This window comes from Heterocephalus glaber, unplaced genomic scaffold (genome assembly GCF_053883595.1).
Source record: "Heterocephalus glaber isolate CG9 unplaced genomic scaffold, H.glaber_assembly_v1.0 deba00001175, whole genome shotgun sequence".
Lineage (NCBI taxonomy): Eukaryota > Metazoa > Chordata > Mammalia > Rodentia > Bathyergidae > Heterocephalus > Heterocephalus glaber.
The window spans coordinates 123,955-141,594 of NW_028258207.1; the positions used below are offsets into that span (position 1 = coordinate 123,955).

Genomic DNA, 17,640 nt, shown 5'->3' on the forward strand with positions numbered 1-17,640 from the left:
AGGGAGAGAGGGAGAGGGAGGGAGAGAGAGGGAGGGAGAGAGAGAGGGAGAGAGAGGGAGGGAGAGAGAGGGAGGGAGAGAGGGGAGGGAGGGGGGAGAGAGAGGGAGGGAGAGGGAGAGAGAGAGGGAGGGAGAGGGAGGGAGAGAGGAGAGAGAGGGAGAAGGGAGAGAGAGAGGGAGGGAGAGAGAGAGGAGAGAGAGGGAGGGAGAGAGGGGAGGGAGAGAGGGAGGGAGAGGGAGGGAGAGGAGGAGAGGGAGGGAGAGAGAGGGAGAGGGAGGGAGAGAGGGAGAGAGAGAGGAGAGAGAGAGGAGAGGGAGAGAGAGAGGGAGGGAGAGGGAGGGAGAGGGAGGGAGAGGGAGGGGGAGAGGGAGGGAGAGGGAGGGAGAGAGGGAGGGAGAGGGAGGGAGAGGGAGGGAGAGAGGGAGGGAGAGGGGAGGGAAGGAAGGGAGGGAGAGAGAGAGAAAGAAAGAAAGAAAGAAAGAAAGAAAGAAAGAAAGAAAGAAAGAAAGAAAGAAAGAAAGAAGAGAAAAACATTTTAAAAGAGGAAAAACCAAAAAGAACTCAGTGGACATCAACCGCTTCCTGCGCAGAGAAGGTTGGCAGAGGCAGGTTTTCCTTGTGACACCGTCCCTAGCCCCCTGTGCCCGCCTCCCTGCCATCTGCTCTCCCACCCTCGGGCCCTCTGCCCTGCCCTCTGCATCCCTCCAGCCTCCCTCATCCTTTCCTGGCCCCAGGCTCCAGGTGCAGTCTCTCCTGTCAGAGGTCACAGAGGGGCAGCGTGCTGGGCGGTCCTGTGACTTGGAAGGAAGCAGCGAGTGCTTTAGAAACCTGGGGAAGAGTCTTGTCCCCCCCACCCCACCCCGCCTCGGGTGCCCACCTCTCTTCACGCCCCTGCATGTCCCCACTCCACCTGGACCCTGTGTCCTCTGGAGACGCACCTTTGCTGTGTGGCAGAGGAAGGCTGTGGTTGGTGTGTGTAGTGATCCCAGGATCTCAAATAATCCCATTGGAATCAGAAAAACCTTTATTTGTGCTCAGTTTGGGGGAGGTTCCAGTCCCCGCCTGCCTAAACCCATTGCTCTGAGCCTCGCGTGGGCAGCGTGTGGCGGAGCAAACCACTCGCTTCGCAGGCCAGAAAGCAAACGTGAAGAAGGGGACGGGCTGCAGCCTCACAGTGCCCACCGAGGGTCTGCCCCTCGTGCCAAGGACCGCCTCCCAGGCCCCACTTCTGCCAGCGCCACCCTGGGGACGGGCCCCAGACGCTTCCCTGGGCACGTGGGAACCCTACCCCGCACCATGCTGCTCTGTCCTGGGCTCTGCCCAGCCTCCACCCAAGCACAGGGCAGAGAGAGCCCCCAGGTGCGGTGCCCAGCCCTGGAGCTTGCCTGGGATGGGGGCCGGGGACAGCGACAGAGGGAGACACACACGAGGCGAGAAAAAGATGAGAGTTACGGAGAAGCAGACCAGAGGGAGGAAGGGGAGACACAACAGTGGCAGCAGGCAGGCCTCAGTGGGGCGGACGGGGCATCCACGGAGGAGGGCACAACTGAGCCAATGCCAGGAGGAGAGGGAGTGACCGTGCTCTCCCCGGGGGCAGCAGCCAGGACGGAGGCACTGCTGGGAATGAGCCCAGACCCGAGAAACAGCGGCAGAGCCCAGGGCGTCCCAGCAGGGCAGGCAGGAGGGAAATGTGGCCCGGCTGGGGGCAGGCGTCCCGGGAGCCCTCGAAGGATCACCAGGCGACCTGGGCTGTCTGGCGTCGTCGTCGTCGGGAGGAGAGCGGGCGGGCCAAGAGTGCCGCTCTCACTCTGGCTGCTGGCCCCATCAGCGACAGCCATGCAGGCCGGTGCAGGGGAAGAAGCCACGGAGGGCTGGAATGGGCCGCCCAGGCCCTGAGGGAGGGCGCTCTGGGTGGAAGCCCAAGCGAGCAGAGCGGCGTCCTCCTCCTGCGCCAGGCTGGCATGGCCCGGCCTTAGTTACTCCCCACGCTCGCCCGGCTCAGGGAGCCCCAGCCTGCCCCTCTGCCAGTTCGTTCAGGCCAGCCATGTCCTCTTGAGTGGTGAGACTGCTGCTCTTGGATCCCCTGGACAGCGAGGCCCCGGTGAAGCCAGGTGCCAGGCGCCCTGGGAGCACAGTGACCAGCAGAGCCTTCAGGTACTGGCGGAAGCGGTGGCTGGAGAAGCCATAGAGGATGGGGGTGAAGCAGCAGTGGAGGAAGGCCAGGCTCTCAGTCACCTGCATGGCATAGTCCAGGCGCCGGCTGATCTGGCAGTCCCAGAGGACCTGCAGGTCCAGCAGCGAGTACAGGAACAAGGTGAGATTGTACGGAAACCAGAAGGTGAAGAAGGCCACCACCAGGGCCACTGCCATCCTCAGCGCCCGGCCCTGGCCCCGGGGCTGCAGCCTGACCAAGACGCAGCCAATACGGGCATAGACAAAGATCATGGCCGAGAGGGGAAGGAGGAAACCTAGCAGGTTCAACTGGAAGCGGAGGAAGAGCTTCCAGTTAGCCCCAGGCCCCCCGAAATCAGGGTGGCAGCTCCATACTCCCTCAGGGTCCTCGTGTACCCGCACGAAGACCGTCTCAGGGACAGAAATAGCCAGCGCCACGGCCCACACCAAGACAACGAGAAGCCAGATCTTGGCTTGGGTTCTCAGCCTGTGCAGGGGCTGAGCGTGAACAATCTCCAGGTACTTGTCCAGGCTCATGCAGCTGATGAAGAAGATGCCGCTATAGATGCTGATGGTGTAGAGGGTGCTCACCACCTTGCACAGGAAACTGCCGAAGACCCAGTGCCAGACCACAGAGATGGTCCAGAAGGGCAAAGTCACCACAAAGAGGAGGTTGGAGATGGTCAGGTTCAGCAGGTAGACCTCTGCCATCCGCCGGCGGGGCACGCAGCAGAGCAAGACCGCAAACAACAGCAGGTTCCCTGCCAGGCCCAGCCCGAAGATCAAGCTATAGAAGACTGGCAGGAAGACAAGGCGAAAGGACTGCACATCATCCTTCCTGCATACCAGGAAGACCGAGTCCAGGTAGTCATAGTCATAGTAGGAGGTGCTGTTCTCAGCAGCAGCACCCTCGGTGGTGACCAGTGCAGGGGAAGCAGTGGTGGCCATCGCAGGGAACACACCCAGGGCTGGGGCTCTGCAGAGGGGTGAGAAAATGAATCCAGTGAGCCTGTGTGCCCACCCTCTCTCCTGGAGCACAGCAGCTGCTGCCCTGAGGTATCCCATGGATGATTCAGGCGAGGACACTAGCTCAGGAGGACCATCATGCACCTCAGATGAGTGAGTTCACCATTAAGTTTTTCAGAGTGGCTTTGCATCTTTATTTTTTTCCCTCGCCATTGAAAGAGATCTCTAATATCTTTCAGATTCTTCTTTATTATCAAGGGATACCTCAGTTTATCATGCCTCAGCACCTCAGACTGAAACGGAGCACTCCAGACTCTCCCACAGACCCCTCACTAGTGCTGTGGGTCAGTCTCTGACTTGACTCTGCCATCCTGCCTCCAAGCCCCATAAAAATATATACATAGTATTCCTTTTTAAAATTTCAAATAAGTAAAAGCAAAACTATTTGAAGGAGTACAAACCAATGAAAGGAGAGGGAGGGGAGTGGCAGGCACAGATTCAAGATGGCAGCTGCCTGGGTAGGAGGAGTCACGGGCAGGGATGGCGTGGGTCACCATCTGCTTCCTGCTGGGGCAGTGGCTACCCGGGATTTTACTCTATTATTTAAAATAATATTGGTATATTATAAGCAGCAGACTGTGTAGCTATTTTCATTTTTATTTTTATTATTTTTATTGAGTAATATCCATGCCACACATAGTCACTGGGCACAGTATGACAGTCCATGTAGACAATGTGTCACAGCCATATTAAAGTACTTAACACCAACATATACATTACTTTGTCATTTCTTTGTGGTAAAAACATTCAAAATCCCCTCTTTCAGCTTTTTTGAAATGTTCAATAAATTACTGTTAACTATAACCCGCCCAGTGCTCTGAAATGCTGCCAGAACCCTCTCCTCTTAACTGACTGTAACTTTGTACCTGTTTACAACCTCTCAGTCCTCCACCCCACCCCACCCCGCCCAGCTTCCTGTGCCCTCTAGTCCATTCCCTACCTCTAGGAGAGGAACTTTCCTGCTTTCTGGACATTAGTGACAACTAATGGGCAGTTTTGTGGGGCGGAGCCTGGCTTTTCTCATGTAACACAATGTCCTCAGATTCTATGCTATTCTATGGCTGAATATGATCCTATTGTGTGTATATGACACATTTTCCTTATCTGCACTGATCAATGGTCAACTAGAGTGATTTCCTGTCTTGGCTGCTGTGAACAGTGTCGCACAAACAGGGCAGGTGTCTCTTCAACATCTGACTTCATTTTCTTTGCAAAATACCTAGTAGTGTGATTAGCAGATCTTATGCTGTTTCTTTATTTTTAAATTAAATTTATTTTTAACTGATACATGAGCTATAAAAATTATACGTATTTATGTAATGCTGTGTGGTGCTTCAGTATATGTAAACATTGTACAATATTTAAATCAGGTTGAGTATATCTATCTGTTCAAGCATCAATTATTTCTTTATGATTAAAAGACTTTGATCCTTTTTTCTGAATAAAAAAATGTATATATATACACATACTGCCATATATATATATATACACACACAGACAGACAGACACACACACACACACACACACATTGCACATGCCTGTAATCCCAGCACTTTGGGAGACTGAGCCAGGAGGCTCACAAGTTCAAGAGCAGCCTGGGCAACTTAGCAACTTAGTGAGACCCTGTATCAAAATGAAAAAATTATAAAAAGAGCTAGGGATGTAGCTCAGGGTGAAGGCCCTGGGTTCAATCCCTAGCACCAAATAAACACATACATATCCCTAGTCATCCTACTATGCAATAATAGCATGCCAGAACTTCCTGTTCCTGTCTGACCATAAATTAGTACCCGTGTTAACCAACCTCCTCACCCGGTAACAGGGCTCTGCTTTCAGATTCTGTGAGATCCACTTGTTAACACGCCACATAGGAATGCACGTGGTGTTTTTATTTCCAGGTTTTCCATAATGGCTGCACTAATTCACATTCCTCAAAGAGTGTATGAGCCCCTGTCTCCAGGGCGTGTAACAGCGGGTAAATAAGCAGAGGGATAGTGCAAAATATGTTTTTAGAACAGTTCCCCTTCCCCACATTCTTGCCAGCATTTATTTATTATCTTTGTCATTTTTATACTAGCCATTCTTCCTGGGGTGAGGTGACATCTCAGTGATTTACATTTCCCTGATGATTAGTGATGTCGAGCTTTATATATATATATACCCATGGGCCGTTTGTCTTCTTTTGAGAAATGTCTACTCTGACCATTTGCTTGTTTTTAATTCAGATTATTTGGACATGGGTTTTTTGAGTTGCACATATATTCTGGATATTAATCCATGCCACATAGTTTGTAAATATTTTCTCCATTTCTGGAGGCCCTCTTTTTTTTTTCTTTTTTTTCCCCCATTCCTAGCCCTCCCTTCACCCCCTCCACCCTTCCCTACTTACAAAGACTTTGTTTCCATTTTTTCCATTTCTCACCATTTTTCCTTTCCTTTCTTTCCTTTCCCCTGCCCCTCCCACTACCCCTACCCCTTTGGACCTTTTCTTCCTATTTTGCATTATCTATTATTCATTCTAATCATTGGTACCTTTTAGGTATACAATATAATGACGTTCATCATTGGAAATTTGCACCTTTACATAGTCTCTCTTGGTTCTTATTTTTCACCCTTGCCCAGCCCTCCCTTCAACCCCTCCAGTCCTCCCTATTTACAAAGATTTTGTTCCTATTTTTCCATTTTCTCATATGAATCCCATTCCCTTCTATCCTCTCCCCTAGCCCTCCCACTTCCTTCCCCTTTGCCCCTTTTCTTCCTATTTCACATTACCTATTATACATTTTAGTCCTTATTTACACTTTCAGTTTTAAAAGCATATATATTGGTAATTTCTTTTTTGTGTGAATTACCTGTCCTTCTCTTCAGTTTCCTTTTTCTTTTTTTTTAATGATTTAATTTCTATTTATTATAATAGTAAAACAAAAAACTACAAAAAGCCAAAACTAACAAGAACCTGCAAAGTGTCTCCATATCGCCTCCAAATGTTGTCATATTCCCATTCTCCCCCTCTGTGATTCTCTTGCTTTGCTTCATTTTGTTCCTTAGTTTGGCAAATGCAAGACTAAGGCCTGAAGCACCACCCTCGACCCCATCCTCCAGGTGTTTCTTAAGCATCCGCATATTGGGGAAGACCTGGTAGCAGACCATGCACCTAAAGCCACTGTACAGGTCCTCCAGCCCCGAATCCCGGGCCAGATTCTCAGTGGCTTCTCAGCCCCTTCCCTTTCCTCCTGGCCTTCCCCGTGCAGGCCATTTTCACTGTCAGTTAGGCCGTCTCTTGGGCACACAGAAGACAGGCTGGCTTTTGAAGGGATCTTCTCAGGAAAGGTCATTTTTGCTATTCTTGTCCTCTTTGCAGGGGGCTCCAAATCTTCTTCTGTATCCCCGGAGGAAGCCATGCCCCTTTTCGTTGGGACAGGCTTATAGTAAACATTCAGGACTCTTTTCTTTTCAGTAGATGTTGCAGACTCTGAGGGGTTATTGGCCAAGGAGAAAGGTAAATGGGAATGTTCCATGAAGGAGAAATTTTCCCTCTCCATCAAATCTTGATTTAAAAGCCTCTTGGAGGATCCAGGACCATCCTGGTCCATAGGAATGCACTTGCTTGAAGAAGGGATGCAGGGCAAATGCTTTGAGACTGAGAAATTCTCTCCTGCATCCAGATTTGAACTTGGGACCATCTCATGTGTCTCAGCAGTATCCTCTGGAGAGTCGTGCAGCTCTGCATCCAAGAATTTGTCTTCATAGGAGACGTTCCCTGAGGTTGAGGAAGAACTGTCTGCCACTTTGGGGCCTAGAGTTTGGGCCAGTACCTTGGCTCTACCCTGCAGAACGTCTTGTAAATCCAACTTTCCTCTTGTACCCCTTGACTTCTTCACAGGTTGTTTTAAGAGTTTCTTCTGGTGTTTTTTCTTCTCTTTATGTTTCATGGTTCAACTCTTTGCAGAATTGCTGATATCAAGTAAGAGTCTGAGACTGTTCTCAGAGAATTATTAGTAATGATAAGAAAGTAAATGTATACACCAAAAAAAGCAAATAAGGCACTATCTGTTCACCAGATCACTGTCCTTCATAACGCTCAGTGTGATACCCTGGCTGGTATGATACCAGTTGTCACTCAGGCCTCAGCAGGGTTCTATGACCTACTGATGACATCCATGGTGTTCCAGGACCCCACCCATATTCACAGCACTCTGCTGACTGTTTCCCATGCTGCGCAGAAGCCTTTTAGCTCTATATAATCCCATTTGTCTAGTTTCACTTTTCTTACCTGTGCTTTTGAGATCTCAACACCCCAAAATCTTTGCCCACACCTTGGTCCTGTAGTGCTCCCCCTGTCTTTTCTTCTAGCAGTTTTTGGTCTTAGGTTTAAGTCTTGAATCCATTCTTCGTTTAATTTTATATACAGTAGCATACAGGGGTCTAGCTTCACACTCCCCCATGTGGATAACCAGTTTCCCAGCCTTGTCTATTAAGAAAAGCAGTTGTCTGCTTGTTTGTTTGTCTTGGACAGCACCAGGGACTGGGCCTGCTCCTCACACATGCCAGGCAGGCGCTCTTTCCCTGTGCTACACCCTCAGCCCAGAAGGAAAGGCTCTTTCTGAAAGAGCCTCACGTACATCGGCCCTGTCAGTCTGTCATGACTAAGAATTGTGCTCAAACCGGTGCTGTGTTCCCGAAGGAGAAGCAGAGAGGCTGACTTCATCCTCAACACATGAAATTGCTCAGTTGCTCACTCGTAGGGAAGGGGCTTTGGGAGCAGAAAGGAAGATGAGGTAGGATATGTGGCCCAAGCAGGCCAGGAGGCAGGGCCACAAACTAGGGGCTTTAGCTGGGTGAGAAGAGGGGTTGCAGACTGAGCGATGCCAAATCAGCTCTACCCACACGTGTGCGTTTCATTTCATACTCTGATTTAGGTGAGACAGAACTTTCTGATATGTTCAATGCCAGTTTGTATTTCTTCTGTGAATTATTTATTGTTTTAATGGGTGGCGTCTTGTTTTACAAGATGTCTTATATGGTATAGATTTTGTCTCTTTTCATGTAGACTGCAGATGTTTTCCCTAGTCCTTCCTGCCAGGAGTTTTGCATTTTTTTGTTTTTTGTTTTTTGTTTTAAGGAAATGTTAGCAGGATAGAATTTGGAAGAACTGCAGACTCAGGGGCTGCATCTGGCCCTGTTAGTGCCCATGATACTCTGAGCTCACAGTGAAGGATGCTGCCCAGGCAGAACCAGACCTGGGGTCCTCCCGCTCTGTGAGCTGTGCCCACCCCAGGTTTCTAGCAAATGGCATCTGGAGGATGCTGGGGAGATCACACAAATGCTCTGTCCCCACTCCCAGAGCCCGTTGGGTGCAGCTCTGCCAGGACCCAGCTCGGGACCATGGCCTGGGCCTCCTTTGCTGCTCTTCCACTTCCTCCCGTGGTCCGCGCTCTCCTGGCCCTGGGCCCCTCTCCCTCCTGGCAGCAGTGGGGTACGCCCCCCCGCCATGGCTGCTGCTGGAAGGGGAGCAGGGAGCCCTTCTGCACTGGAGCCTGACCAGGGCTTATTGGGTATGGCCAATTCCACCGCAGCCCTTCTGAGCTGCTAGCACGGCCCCGATCTTGGCCTTTTGCTTTAGCAAACAACTGAGCCTGATGAATGCTGAAATCAAAAAGCCAGAGGTCAGGGTAAGCCAGTGACAGCTGGTCCAGCACCATCAAAGGCTTCCCCAACTTGCAACATTCTGTCCCTTTCCCACACAGATGTCAACCTGCTGATCTGTCCCTCTGGGAATCCGTCCGGGCCCTCTGCCTGTGGGGCCACCATCCCTCCCCTCCCCTCCCCTCCCCTCCATAAGCACCGCCAGTGATGACACAGCACTCAGCACTCACAGGCACCCAAGGAAGGGCTGGGACCCATGGGGAGTCATTGTCCAAGCAGCGTCTGAAATTGGCTCTTCAGAATTGCAGGCCTGGTGCCTTGTCTCTGCCCCACCCAGCAGGCACCAAAAGGGGACCCTGGGAGTTTGGTGACAGAGGCCCTCAGTGGCGTCGAGGTCCTGCCTCCACATGCTCTGCCCACCATTATGCCAGCACTCTGCTGAGCCTCGTGCCACACAGCCCCCGAGGCCCACCGCTGCCCCAGCCCGGAGTCTGTGTCACCTGACGCAGCTAAGGGGTCTGTGCCAACGTGGTTCGGCAAGGGCCTCGGGTTGTCCAAGTGGGCCCAGCGGCATCAGGAAGCTCCACGTGAGAGGGAGGCAGGGTGTAGGAGCGTAGAAGGAGCGGAGATGGCGGAGCAGGGCTGAGTGTGATGCATGCATGGGGACAGTCGCGAGCCTGCAGAAGGAGTGCGGCCCTGCTGCCCCTTAGCTTAGCACAGTACGCCCGCAGTCTGCAGCCTCTCAGTGCGCGTCGTCAGGAAGTTCACACTCCGCCATATCTCTGTGTCACCAGCATTCCCACTCAGGCGGAGTATCAATGGGTGGCACCTCCCATCCTCACGCTGCAGGGGGCAGACCCGAGGGGGAGCAGCCCATGCACCTCACAAAGAGCCCACGAGAACTGGGTCCCATCTGCACTCTAGGGCTCTGTCCCATGCCCCTCACTGCCCTCTGTCTGTGCACACCTCTCTGTTTTCCGTTTTCCCTTTTCCCGCTTTTCCTCCTTGTCTGAATTCATCTGGCTTCTCCATCAGCGCCTGGAGAAGAAGGAGTGGGCCGCGAGTTGTTCCCATCCTGGTATAAACCAGCAGGCGGTGAGGCGGCCCTGGGAGAAGCCCTGCAGAGAAAGCTTTGGGGAGCCCAGAGACTCCCACAGGGGCTGGAGAGGAGCCTTCACAGAACAGGGGTGCCAGGCAAGGCCCGCTGCACTTCCCCTGCGGGGAAGCCAGGGCAAAGAAGGGAAGCGCCGTTTGGCTCTGGGTGGGAACAGGGACCTTTGGTGGCTCCCTGGGGCTGCCGGCTTCCGCGGGCTACAGTTTCGACTTTGCAAGACCCTCCGACTGCAGGAATCACCTGGGCCTCACTCCCCCGGCTCTTCCACAGGGTGCGGTTGGGGTGACCAGAGGAAGACAGAACCACGGGCATCCGGACAAGAAGGCAGCTGTGTGATGTCTCACCACAGCCGGGGAACACTCTCAGGATCCTCACATCCTGGAGGGGAAACCGAGGCTTAAAGAGCTGATACCCAATTGCCCGCAGCCCAGATTAGGCTGGGATGGCCCTTCCCCCAGCCCCTTGCGTTTGAAGGACGTGGCTGTGAGCGGGGACTGCGGCTGCTGCAGCCCACAGCACCGAAAGGCTGTGCGGCTGGGTACGCATTTGCCAAGTGCTTGTGGGCTGGCCAGCTCTGCACCAGGGACACTGGGAACGTGGACACTGGGAACGTGGACACGAGGGTGAATGCTGCAAACCAGGGCTCGGCACTCCAGCACCAACTCCCGCCCACCCGCCCAGAGCTGCTGTTCCAGCTTCACCGGTGCAGCCCTCACCAGGACCCCAGGGGCCTGCCCAGCCCTTCCGCATGCCCCAACCTCCTCCTCTTTCATCTTCCACATCTGGCTCACCCCCACCCTCTCCGGGCCAGCAGCTCCTCAGGACAGGGCTGAGTCCCCCGTGCTGTTTACAACGCAGCCGATAAGAGGTGACACTGATCAAACAAACAAGGCCGATCCTGACCCCGATGGCCACCCCAGCGTTTGGGCTGGGACACCAGGAGTACCACTCGTGGTCACAGGCAGTGGACAGGACCTGGGCTGTCTGTGTGGAATCTGGAAACCATCCTCACCGGGATGGGGGCTGCCGTGAAGGACAAGGGCTCCCCTGGTGGGCGCTGCATCCCCAGGACAGCACAGAGCCAGCTTCGGAGAGTCTCTGAGCAAGGGTTAGACACGGCCTCCTTGGGCCTGCCCCTTTTTCTCACCTCACCTTTTCCCCCTCTCCCCCCTCCGTCCCCTGGATGCCATGGAGCCAGGCCACTCCCTTCCCCGGCTGGGCCCGCTCAGTCCCCGCGGCTCGGAGCCCGTGCCCAGGTGGCACAACCCACTCGGGGACCCACTGCTTGTTTCCACGTGAGCCGTGTTCAGTTGCTGCCTCCTGCGGTCCTGGCATGGGAGGCAACCCTGTGACCACCCCTGCCCCGGGAGGCTCCCCAGGGGCTCTTGGGAGGGAGGCTGGGGTGCAGAGGGTCACCCGAGATGCCCCTCTGAGCCCCTGCCTGGCCTGCTGTGGCTGGAAACATTGAGGCCAGAGTCGTGGAGTGAGTCACATTCTGACCTCAGCGCTTGGAAACAGGTGACAGAAACCCGGCTGGGGGAGCTGGTAACAGCACCAGCTCTCTGTGCTCCTCCTCTGGGGCTTAGGGGGACAGCAGACATTGAGGCCTGACGCTGCACATAGTGACAGAAACACCTAACAAGCCCACAGCACTTCCTGCAGCCAGGTCTGTCCCCAGGGCTCTCCCTGCATCCATGCATTTCGTCCTAGCAGCAGCTCTGAGCAAGCAGTGTTAGTGTCTGCCCCACTGTCGAGGACACGGAGACACAAGAGGCTGAGGAGCTTGCCCAGGGTCACACAGCGAGGAGCAGCTGCGCTGGGATTTGAACCCCGGCCGAGAGCCCACGCTCGCTCCTGCGGAAGCAGAGATGGGGCCAGAGATGGAGGCGAGACCACGGGAGATCCGGGATTGGAACTCCAGGCAGAGGACACAAGGAAAGAGCTCCCAAATGACCCACTCAGGCAGCTGGCTCCCCTCCCCTGCCCTGGGGCTGCCCGCAGGCTGACACCTTCCTGCCTCATAGCCCCATTCCTGTCTGTAGAGTAAACCCCAGCGAGGGCGAAGGCTGTGTGGCTCAGTGTGACGCGCACCTGACTCACAAGGGCGAAGCCTGGCTGCCTGCTCGCCTGGGAAGGAAGGGCAGTGCGTAGACTGCATCTATTAACTGTGTCATCTTCAAGTTCAGCTCATGGACGTCTACACTGCGGTTAGCTCTGTCTGGAGCTGAGGTCAGGACCCGGTGCTCTTGGAAACCTGAGCTCATGCTTCGAAACACAACATCCAGGGCCGGGGATTTAGCTCAGTGGTTCCACCCCCTGCCTCGCAAGCGCAAGGACCCAAGTTCAATCCCCGGTACAAAAAAAAAAAAGACTCACAACAGCCACACCTGTCAGGAAAATAACCGGCAGGCGTGGGGTTCCTCTCTCAGCTGTATGCATGGCAATAACCCAAATGCTGACGATGACCCTGGGACAAGGCCCTGAAACTCGGAGAGGGAAGGAAATCTTCCAGACACCCAGCAGGGACAGCCGCAGCAGCGTCCTCACCCACAGAGTGAAGCCAGCCCGGGTCAGAGTGATCCCACGGTCGTCCCTCCTCGAACAACACAGCGTGGTGGTGCTTTCCCTGGTGTTCCCCTGTGTCAGGCTGATCTGAATCTGGAGACGAGGTGGTCTCGCTAGGACGTGGGCAGGGTGTGGTGGTTTGTGCTCCAGGGCTGACACACCCGACGGTAATGGGGAGTCGCAGAGCTGAGGGTCGTGGGGACACCCCCGAGCATCCGGGACCCCAGATAGCTGTCCTGGAAATCAAGTCCTATGGCTGGCTGCCAAGGGGGCCCTCAAGTGGCCCTCCTCACCCTCAGACCCCCGGGGCGGGGTGACAGGCCCTTGCAGGTCCGGATCCCACAGTTACAGCCGCCCATCCTGGCATTCCCACAGGGCTCTGCACTTCCTGCAGCAACAGAGGGCTGAGCTTCTCAGCAGTCAAACTTCTCCGCTGACAGGCTCCTGCCCCACACAGCCTGGGGGTTGTAAGGAGAAGGCATCCTTCCACACTGTTCGTGGGAATGTGAACTAGTACAAACTCTGGAAATCAGTGTGGAGAGACCTCAAAACATGAAAACTAGAAATTCCATTCAACCCAGCCCTGCCCCTTCTAGGTATCTTCCTGAAAGAGTTAAAGACGTCATATTACAGTGATCCATGCACACCCAGGTTTATAGCAGCACAGCTCATAAAAGCTAAACTGGAAGCAGCCTATATGCCCATCAACAGATTACTGGATAAAGAAAATGTGGCATCTATACACGTTGGAGCATTACTGTGCCATAAAGAAGGGTAAACTTGAGTCATATGTAGGAAAATGGATGTACCTAGAGACCATAATGTTAAGTGGAATACATCAGACACCATCTGAAATATCAAATGGCTTCTCTTATATGAGAAGCCCAAAGCATAAGTAAATTAAAGAGCAAAGGAAATGGCAGGTGATAGGAAATAAGGAGTTAGGTCTTTTGTGAAAGGGGAGGGGAACAAGACATGGAAGGGAGGGAGGGGAAGGAGAAGGGAAAAGAATTAAGGTGTGCTCCCCATGAGGGTGTGATCGCTATGTACTGCAAACACGTGGTAATCAAAATCAAAATTAAAAATGCATCAAGAGAAAGATTCTCAGCATGGGAACATCCCAGCTGCGCTCTGGCCCCCACGTGCCTCAGCTTTCCCAGAGAGGCGCAGGGCGAGGACCCCTGCCTGGGTGTGAGGACCCCTCTGCAGGGCCCGAGCTGCATGCCGGCTGCAGCTTCCTCTGCGGCTTTGGATGCTCCAGGCCCTGGAGGACCAGCAGAAAGCGGAGCCTTGTAGACCCAGCCAGGCACTCTAGAGCCCACGCCTGCCCCTGTGGACCGCGTCTCCCACCCTGACTGCTTGGGAGCTCGCCGCGGTGCTCCGGATCCGCCTTAGGCTCTGAGCTCAGCGTCCCCCGGGACCCAACCAGCCGGATGCAGCCACCCCAGGCCCCACCTCTGACTCCCAGTTCTCCACAGCAGGCACTCTCTTGTGCTCTTAAATATTTTTCCTGATTGCAAACATAACATGCTCAATGCAGAACCTGGAAATACACAGAACGCAGAAGAGGCTGCAAGCGCTCCTCCACCCTCCTAACCCCAGCAGCCCCAGACTTCCAGCATCGCCACTGTCTTCCTCCCGGAGCCATCTGGTCTGCGGCCGTGAGCTCTGTCCCCTCCCCCGCAGCCCAGGGGTCACCAGGATGCCCGCGGGGCTCTGCTCCCCACCCTCCCGGGGACCCCACATTCTGCGGTGCTTCCTGCCTCTAATCGGGGACTGCATATTTGTGACACTGACAACGCCTCCTCGTGGAGCTGGTTTCCCGTGGACAGAGCGCCTGGCGCTCCCTGCAGCGGCTGCCGCAGAAAGCAAGATTTTCTCATCTTTCCCCTGTCATTTTTCCCTTCTTTTCTTTTCCACCTTCCGCTGTCCCTGGAGGGTCAGCCCTGGGACTCCCTGGGCTTGTATTTCAGCAGGACGACTCTCCTGGCCACCCACAGGAAGCATGGAGACGCCAACAGAGCGCGATCCATCCCCTTTTGGGTTTTTTGCACAACTAGGAATTGAACCCAGGACCTTCACACCGAGCTACATCCCCAGCCAATATTTATTTTTCGTTCTCGCTAAGTCGCTCAGTTGCCCAGGCTGGGCTGGAACTGGCCGTCCTCCTGCCTCAGCCCCCAGAGTGCTGCAGTCACAGCAGTGCACCCCCACAACCGGCCTAATCCACTTCCTCGATTACTGAACTTCTCGGAGCCACAGTTTTCTCACCTGTAAGATGCCTCCTTCGTGGGTTTTTATGATACTCACTCAAGTGCCTGCACAGGGCTGTCAGTTCCTCCCCAGCCTCGACAGGAATAAACTGACTAAATGACAGTGGAGGGCTGAACATCTGGGGAGTAACAAGAGGACAGGGCGGGGGGAACCTCAGGGGAGAGGCCCTGAATCACAGACCACTCATCGCACCACCGTGGGGCTGGGGACACTGAGGCCGAGGAAGGGGCAGCCGGGCTCTCCGGGGCTGCCAGGTCCTCGGAGCTGGGCTGAAGAGGAGAAGCGGTCCTCGGGCCACCCTGCTCCGGGTGCTGGCGGTCGGGCGGCCCCAGCAGCTGCTGAGGGAATCCAGCCGCCACCTGATCCCAGGCCCCACGCCCCGCCCAGCACAGCCAGGCCCGGGACTCAGCATTATCCGCCCTGCCGCTGAGGCAGCCCCTGCCCGCGGTTCCCAGGCCTCGTCCTGGGGCCATCATGGCCGCGGTGCTCTCTCCAGCCTTGCCCTGGGCAGGGGGCCCCCTCCCGTGACCCTACAAAGGCCCCAAAGCCTTGTGGGAGCGCCTGGGGCGGCTGGGGCCACGAGGCCCCTGTCAGGTTTGCTGGGAAATAAACCTGTCCTGTGAGCGCCAGCCTCTGCTTCTCTTCCTTTTCCCTGACAATCGCCCCAGGTGGAAGCTCTCGGACCCCTGGTGCCTCCCATCCCCGCCGACCCACTCCGCTGGCCCGGCCGCAGATGCTGTGACCTACCTGGGGAGCAAGCTCTCTGTGGCCTGGAGGGGGGAGCGTGGCTCTCCCTGGGGACCTTCTCTCTGTGATGGCAGCCAGGGGTCCCGCTGGCTGGGGCTGGGGCCCCTTCCTGCACCCCAGCTGTCACTCAGCCACAGCAGCTTCTTTCTCTGACCCCATGTGGGGTTTAAATAGCCCCGCCCCAGGAAGGGGAGCCCCGGGACGAATGACTGGAACCGCGTCACCTGCAGCCCTCCAGCAGGAGGCCAGGCACCCGCACCCCGCCCACACCCACCCTGTGGACCACCGATCACCTCCCCAGCCCTGCTTACGGGCCCTGGGCTGCACCCAGGCAGGACTCCCCGCCCCAGGCTTCCCCCAGGCTCTAACTCCTTCCAGCTGCCCTGCCTCAGCTACACCCACAGCTCAGCTCCGCCGGCCTCCCGCCCATCAGAGACATTCTGTCGTCTAGACTCAGGCCAGGGGCCTCCCTCCCTCCCTCCTCATCCGACGCAGCATCCTGTTGTCCCCTCCCTCATGGCTGGGAGCTCCCAGGCAAGGGTGGTCTGTGATGCCAGCCCAGCCTGGCTGACCAAGCAGAGCCGGAATCAGGGCACATGTGTGGGACCCACGTCCCTGCCCTGGGCTCCAGGGTCAGTGTCTCAGCTGCCCTCTCCTCCCGCCACTGTCCCCCACCCACCACAGACCTGTGGCTCCCACCTGAATGCAGCAACGCGGAGCATTCGTGCCAGGTGATGAAGACACCAATGTGGGGGTCACTGGGCCTGCTTTGAATCTGGCTCTGCATTTCCTGCCTGTGCCTTAGGGTTTCTGGCTTTACTTCTCAGGGCTCAGTTTCAGTGTCTGTGTCAGGGATGGAACAGTCACCCGGCAGGCAGCAGAGGCCCAAGTGTCCCCGAGTGGTGGACATTGACTGAGATGGTTGCTCTCCTCTGGGCCCACAGAGCAGAGCCAGGCTGTGATGGGCTCCGTGCAGCCGGCCGGGCACCTTTCCACGCGGGAGTCCAAGCCTCTCTGGCCAGGTTCCCTTCAGCACTCACTCCGGAAAGAAGCCACGGACACCCGGTTCCCTGCCTAGAAGCAGCTAATTCCAGGACCTGACTCTGGCTTCCTCCTCCTGCCTTTTTGCTTCTTTATTTTAAAATTATTTTTAGCCTTGAAGGAATCACGCCCAGGATCCCCGTGTACCCGTCACCCAGCTTCCCCAGCCTGCCCGTCCTCCCACCCACAGTGCGGGGTGCAGGCCAGGGACAATGCAGGCACCATGCTGCTCTGGGCCTCACACACTGCCGGGCACACGCATGCTCTCCGAAGGCCCCTGTGCTGGGAGCTTAGTCCCCCACCACGGTGGCAGTGAGAGCTGGGGACCCCTGAGGTGGCGCGGGGGAAGGCCAGTCCCTGGGGCGCCTCGCGGGAACTAGATCGCTGAAGACCGGGCTGCTATGAAGTGAGCTCCGCTGCTGCTCCCATCCCCCTTCCTGGCTCATGTGTAACCTCTCCCATCATTGTGACATCCCCCACCTCGAGGGCTCCCCCAGAGCTGAGCAGATCCGGGCACCGTGCTCTGAGCCTCAGAACTGAGAGCCAAATAACCCTCTTCTACTCCCCAGCCTCGGATGTTTTGTTACAGCAACAGGAAAGGCACCACACACAGATCTTATTCAGCCCTCACCAGCTGCCTGGCTGATGCTCTGTTTCAGGCCCAGGAAGGAAACCTGAACCCCACGTAGCGTTTGGTGGGGGTCTCCTCAGCCTCCCTATTCCTGGGCAGCTCCCAGTCTTGCTTTGTCTTTCAAGGGCTTGCAGGTTTTGAAGAGTGTTTGTAGAATGTCTCCAGGAACCAGCTTGATGCTTCAGGGGTTAAGGTGAGGCATTGGGCTCAGGATAGCCCGAGCCCTGCAGCGTACTGCCGCCGAGCTGTGTGACTCCAAGGTGCCCCTTTGCTGGTGACATCGACATTGGTCACAGGGGTCAGGCGGCACCTGCCAGGTTTCTCTGCTGGGAAATACTGTTTATCCCTCCATAATTAATAAGAATCCTGAGGACAGAAACAGCCAGCTTCCTGTTTCTCGTCACACTTTTGCTTCCTAATTTT

General features: G+C 55.5%; 1 protein-coding gene across 1 annotated transcript; it reads right to left on the bottom strand.

Annotated features, from left to right (window-relative positions):
* Nucleotides 1–943: 943 nt before the first annotated feature.
* On the bottom strand, nt 944–15,683 carry Ackr2 (atypical chemokine receptor 2). Its single transcript, XM_004835085.3, is given in 3 exon segments — nt 944–2,008; nt 2,011–3,149; nt 15,546–15,683. Coding segments are annotated over 2 exon segments (1,146 nt in total). The 5' UTR covers nt 3,122–3,149; nt 15,546–15,683; the 3' UTR covers nt 944–1,973.
* Nucleotides 15,684–17,640: the final 1,957 nt, after the last annotated feature.